Source organism: Apus apus, chromosome 8, assembly GCF_020740795.1.
Source record: "Apus apus isolate bApuApu2 chromosome 8, bApuApu2.pri.cur, whole genome shotgun sequence".
NCBI classification, from domain to species: domain Eukaryota; kingdom Metazoa; phylum Chordata; class Aves; order Apodiformes; family Apodidae; genus Apus; species Apus apus.
Genome location: NC_067289.1, coordinates 11485779 through 11492390, shown reverse-complemented (window position 1 = coordinate 11492390; position 6612 = coordinate 11485779). Strand labels below are relative to the sequence as shown.

The 6612-nt window shown below is 51.2% G+C and overlaps 1 protein-coding gene across 1 annotated transcript; it reads right to left on the bottom strand.

Annotated features, from left to right (window-relative positions):
* Nucleotides 1–399: 399 nt before the first annotated feature.
* CHST2 (carbohydrate sulfotransferase 2) lies at nt 400–2935 on the bottom strand. The gene has a single exon (XM_051626352.1). The coding sequence runs from the start codon at nt 2664–2666 to the stop codon at nt 1365–1367; it is 1302 nt and encodes a 433-aa protein (XP_051482312.1). The 5' UTR covers nt 2667–2935; the 3' UTR covers nt 400–1364.
* Between the last annotated feature and the right edge of the window lie 3677 nt (nt 2936–6612).

The window sequence follows — 6612 nt, the reverse complement described above, 5'->3', positions numbered from 1 at the left end:
AAACCGGGACTTTTCCAGGAAATTCTAAAAGCCAAAGTATTATTTTTTTTTTATTATTTTTTTTTTTAAATCAGATTTTAGCAATGGGACTGAGCTATAGGCAAGGCTCCCAGAAAGAGCCAGACCACCATCTGGCTCCCTCCTAGAGCAATGACAATTCACAACAAATGCATATCTAACCAGTGCTTTGAAATCAAACACAAAGGTGACTCCGTAAAAGCTCCATTTGAGTTACGCACGGACAGCTGTGTTTCCTCCCTCCTCGTTCATAAATATACTCTTGGACACTTAGACAAAGGGGAAAAATAAATCATGTTATGCATTTTTCTGTATTTCCCTCTTATGCCTGTTACCAACCAACGTCAAGAAATATCTTAAATACGTACTGTTAGCACTATATAATATATATAATATATATAATTTTATTTTTGTTTTCACACATGCTAATGTTTCCAGTATGTTAAATGTCTTTTTAAATCCTGCACTTCTTGTCATGCTGTAGATCCACTTCTATTTGACAGTGACTCTTGGACATACACGTCATGACAAAAATAAATACTGCTGTGATGGCAAACATTTTAAAACTCTTAGGACTCTAATACAGTGGCACTTGAAAGACTTTTTAAATACAACAGAAAAAAAGACAATACTTAAATAGATAGCTGCTTTGACATAGCCGTAAAATCTGCACTACATTTGTGAGATCTGTACTTGTTTCTGCAAGAGTAGCTCCTAATCTTTCAATGTGTCAAATTTTGCACTCCAGCCCTCCACCCATACCATCAAAAAAGTCCACGTTGCTAATTTTAAGCAAGCATCCCCTCCAGCTGTACATAAGCAACACTGTAATTCCCAAACAATTGAGGTAATTATAAAAATGAATATCATTTATTGTTTTATTTTACTACTATCATGTCTGAACATTTGCTTTCATACAAAAGTCTGGTTTTCAGCATTAAGCTTTCCAAGGGCATCCCCTCCGCAACAAGGGATATAAAGATGTGTTAGCAATTGTGCAAGAGTTTTTGTTACTATCTCCAAACCCACAAGAACTCCATAATCAAGATTTTGGTACAGAATCAATATCTGGCATTTCAGAGAAGGGGGAAAGGGCTTTATACAAATTTCAGTTCCACTTTATTTACTGAAGTATTTTAAATCTAACCCAATGCAAAGGAGTGATATTAAAAATTAAAAAAAAAAATCATCACATTACTGTATGTTACCCTTCAGCAGTCTTTGGAGGAATTTGGAAACCAGGTTGCTTTTCCCGGCTCCCTCCCTCCCTCAAGCCAGCCAGAGCAGCTCCTCTCCCTGGTGGGGCCAGCCACCCCGAAGCCAGTCGGCAGGCACCTGCTGCCTCATCACAGCTGAGGCTTCCTGAGCAACGTTCTGCTGAGGTCCTTCACCTCTTCGGGGCTGCCGACCCTCTCGTAGCCCAGCAGGGCCATGGGCTGGTGGCAATACTCCTCGACCTGCTTGATCTGCTGGTAGCTGAGCGCAGTCCTCCAGGCACTCAGTGCCTGGGTAGCATTCCTGGCCGACACCACGAAGGGCTTGGAGGAGTAGCCGGGACCACTGGTCATGTTAAGGGCAAACTTCTCCATCTCTGGGCTAACCACCAGGTTGACAAAGCCATACACTTGCCGCAGGGTCTTGATGGGCTCTACCACCAGGTCCTCATAGCGCACGGCCATGTAGTTGCCCTGCAACCAGTCAGGGGGGTGCAGGGCAGTCTGCAGGGTCTTGGCCATGCTGCTGCAGATGACCTCCATGGCACCCAGGGCATGGTAGTCCGAGCCACCCCCCCCCTCCTTCTTTCCACCCAGCTTGTGGCCAGCATCAAGGAAGGGCATGCGGTGGATGCGGGGGTCCCTGCTCCTCACCACCTGCAGGCTCTCCCGGATGAGGCCATGCCGGGACTTGATGCGGGAGCTGGCAACGGCCCGGGGGTCCCGCACCAGGTGGATGACTTTGAGGTCCAGGGTCGGGTCCCGCATGAGTGGGGCGAGGACAGCAAGGTCGAAGACACGGACACCCTTGATGACCAGCGTGCGATACTTGTGGCACTCCTCCTGGAAGCGGCTGAGGCGCTGCGGGGGGCACTTCTTGCACACCCGGTCATCCACCATGCCCACCACCTCCTTGCGGTAGGCCGGGCAGAGAGGCGAGGAGCAGATGACCTTGTTGGTGGCTGCCCCGAAGATGCCCAGCGTAGTGAGGTTCTTGCCGGCACCCGCCGTGCTGTAGAGCTGGAAGACGGAGAGGTCGCAGCGGTACAGGGAGCTCAGCATGTCGCGGGCCGCCCCTTGCAGCGACACAGCGTCCCCGGGGTACAGCTTCTGCCAGACATGCCACACCGGCTCGTAGAGGAAGAAGACCTCGGGGTTCTGGTTGAAGAGCTCCCCGAAGAAGGACGACCCCGAGCGCCAGGTGGTGAAGACATAGACCAGCTGCCTCCGGTCGCCCGCCGGACCGCGGCTCCCGGCCGGCAGCGGCGGCGGGGGCGGCGGCGGCGGGGGGCGGTGATGGGGGGCAGCGGGGGGCTCCCCGCAGCGCCGCGGCTCCCGCCGCCACTTGTACTCCAGCAGGTTGAGGGCGGCAAGGAGCAGCAGGAGCGCGTAGCCCAGGCACAGCGCCAGCGCCTTCCGCCGGCACACTTTCATGCTGGGCGGCAGCGGGGCCAACTGTTGCTCAGCGCCCCGGCGCCCCGGGGCCCGCTGCGGTCAGCAGGGCGCGCCGCCCCCGGCGCGGTCTCCCGCCCGGCCCCCCGCGCCCGGCCCACATGGCGCAGCCGCCGCGACGGCCCCGCCGCCCCCGCCCCGCCGCTGCCCTACTTAGCAGCCGCGCGGGCAGCCGCGCTTCTTCCGCGCCGCCATCGCCGAGCGGCCGCGGCCGCCTCCGCAGCCCAGCTCACGGCGGCCGCCGGAGCGAGGCGGTGCCGCACTCCGCTCCGCCCCGCAGCGCGGGGGCGGGAGCAAGGGGCGGCGAGCGGGAAGGACGGGCCGGCTTTTGCGCTGCTCCGCGCTACCAGCGCGCATGGCGCCCCCGCGCCGCGGCAGGGACAGCCCCGGCCACCGCTGCCGCGCAGGACCCGCCGCCGGGCGGCCGCGGGGGTGCGGCCCGACATGGCGGCGCCCGGCCCCGCGCTCCCCATTGGCGGCCGCCGCTGTCACTCCCGCCGCCGTCCCGCGCCCGCCGCAGCGCCCCGCCGGGCCCGGAGCGCCCGCCGCGGCGGGGCGGGTCCCCGGCTCAGCCGCAGCCCCGCCGCCCGCCCTCGGTCTGCACCGCTCCCCCGCCTCTCGGAACGGCCAGGCGGTTGCACGGCCCCCGCCGCTGGGCGAGGGGCGCGGTTAAAAGTTGGTCCCGTGTTGCGGGGGTTTCCGTCAGCCCTGCCGCGGGAGCGCAGGCTCCGGCACCGGTTATTCCTTGGACAGCGGAGCTGCGCCGGCAACAGGAAACGGGAAAAAACGAGGCGCGGGGGAACAGCTACAAGGCCTGAAAGGGATGAGGTCCCTGCTCCCAGCCCCCAGCGTCATTCATTGGATATTTGCAAATTTTTCAAAGGTCCTTGAAGAACTTCCCGAAAAGCATCACAAAACCCTGAACTGTATGTTCCTGCTATTGCTGGGACAGACATCTATCTTCTGCCAGTTCTTGCAAATATTTTTATAACCACTGCAGCTAAGTGAGCACTTCACAACTGCCTGTTTAGTCCCCGTGAACAGACACCACCGGGCTGATGAACTGGCTTGTGGAGTCGTGTTGCTGCCCCGGGCCAGCACTGCTCCAGCACGACCACTGCAGCGGGTGCGAGGGCTGCTGTGTGCCGGCAGCAAGCCCCGGCAGCCCCTTAACTCAGCGCCAAGGCGAGTCTTCTGCTGGAGCCAAGCCAGGAGAGGATCGTTCCCAGGCACACAGCCAGGACTCACACTCCCAGCCCTTCATTTGCTCCTTGAGAACCAAGAGCAGAGGTTGTCTCTGCCCCCGACACCCAACTCAGCAGCTGGGCAGTGATGTACCCAGAAACTCACCATCCCAGAGCAGTTATCACGGACTAGAAGATTGTCATCGTTAGTGTGCTTTATAGCTACAGCACTGCATAAAGTGTAACATAAACTGTGGTGCAGTGCCAGCAGCATCGTGCTTTCAAGATAACACACATCCCCAGAATGCACCTAAGAACAGCACTGGGAATGTCCAGTGTGGATGGTACTCTTGTGGGACCACAGGCTCCCCATGCCACTGAGCTCAGGGCAAGGCCCAGGGACTCTGCTATGTCAAGGCATTCTCTCAGAGGTTCCCCCCCTCCCCTGAGGGAGACCAGAGCAGGCAGAGGAGTGATCACATGCTACAGAAGCATTTGGTGACTCCTCTTCCTGTTGCTCTCCTTACCCAGCAGCTCTCACATCTTCATAGCCATTCACACTGGGATTTCTCCACCTTTCACAGGATATATACAGCCCACCTCTACAGGACAGGCAGTAGGTTTCACCTGCTGGAGGGCTGCACTTGGCTCAGACAGATCCCTCCACAATGGATGAGACTGACAAAAGCATTTGCCACAACACTGATCTTCTGAATGGCACTTATCCAACAGTACAGCACACACTTGTACACTCACAAAGTGGATAAAACACCAATTCAGCTGGTATGTGTCTCATCTGGTAGTGCTCTGTTTAAAACAGGGAAGAAAACAGTAAAATAGGGTGAAGGAGCTAAACGTGTAAGAGATCTTTTTATATCCCTTATCAAAAGGATTTCTGTACTCCTCCCACACTTCCTACAGGAATATTAACAGCCAAGCTGACTTCACAAAAAAGCTTATAAAGCTTACCCTTCTAGCCCCAAAGTGCAGGGTAACATCCACTCTTCCCTGCTCACTCCTCTAAGCCATGAAGCTTCACAGGGCTGGGTGGCAGCACGAGAAGAGCAGGGAGTGAACCCCTGCTCTGAGACACTGCTGCTGCCCACACCCCGCTGTCCTGTGGGAGCTGCAGCGGCCAAACCCCATGGGACAAGTCAGGGATCTTTCAGAACCTGGCACTGACTCTGGTGGCAGTATTAAAATATTACTGTGAATTTTTCTATAGAAATAACTTGTCAATAGCAGAATTAAAACAACCACTAAACATCTGAGAAAAATCTGTATTGCATCAAACAGTGAAGGGGAAGCCATTTTTTACCTACACTGCTCCAGAGGAAGCATTTAAAGCCACATTCTGCAAAAATAATTTGTATCTAGTTGCCAAAAGAAATGCAAAGTTTAAACCAAATGAGCTTACAACAACTGACTTGTAACTTTAAACGTAGTATATAATAAAAAATAATATACGTCTGAAGCATCTTTGCAGCATAAAACTCTTGCAGTTATTTTATTCTCTAGTCCTAATCCTACAGTTCTTCACATAAAAATTTCATTTCTGCTTATATCCTTTTCATAAAGGTACAGAACAAATATTTATGTGGCTTTACATGCTCACTAAAGATGAAGTGACCTTCACCAAGTTAAAGCAGAAATGTTTCTTTTAAATTTCGGAATGCTCTGTAGTAGCATCAGCTAGGCTGTGTTAAATGTTAAGTAACAGCAGTACTGAGACATCATAGTTCATAAAACAGTATCCCCTGCCAATATTGTACTGCAGCACTAATGCAATAAAGGACAGAGACTACAGAGAGCAAAAACAATTCATAGCAGTGAAAAATCATTAAAAGTTCAAATTAATATCTTCTTTCAGTTTCACTTAGTTGAAGACAGGTATGAAATTTTGTAAAAAAACCTAAAAAGCCATCTCCACTCCTTACACAACTTAAAATTTAGCAAGTAACAGATAAAGATAAGCAAATATGAACTGCAAGTATAACGTTTGAAATGGCAAAACTAATCAGTAAACCCAAATATTAAAAGCTGTAATTGGATTCTGCATCTTCCCTGGTGTTACACAGCAGCCACATCTCTCTGAATCAGCGAGTGTACAAGTACTGACAGTAACATTGCCTCCCTTACACTGCTCCACCTCTACCTTGCAAAAGATGGGGCTGAGCAGCTCTTTCATTTGACCTAAACCCTGCAAAACGGAATCTTATTTTTTTCAAAACTGGAGTTATAAATGTATTTATTCTGTGCAGGTGGAATCAAGCACCCACGCAGATCTCAACTGAAATCAATCAGGTTCAGTGCAGCTGCAATATTCGAGCCTCTCAGAACAAGTTTCAGACTTGGTAGTCAACTTATCACTTTAAGCAACTCAATATCAATGAATATTTAATAAGTTTATATGGAAAAGTTTTATGCTGCCAACTTTAAATTAATACCAAGTCTGTTGTGGTCTTTTTTTTTTTTTTAAATCATCTACACATCTGATGGGCAGTTTGTTGTGGTCTTTTGTTTTTTAAATTATCTACACATCTGATGGGAAGTATTACAAACAGACAGCAAAAAAAACAGATTGATCACTCTGCAGATCTGTTGACAGAGCTGAGGCACACTGTTCTGGGACATGGTCACTGTATACAAAGAACTTGGGTTAAAAGGAATCTGGATTTTTCCTTTGCACTGTGGGATTTAAAGTATTTGCTGATCTCCAAGAGCAAGAGTGCAGGCAGGCAAGT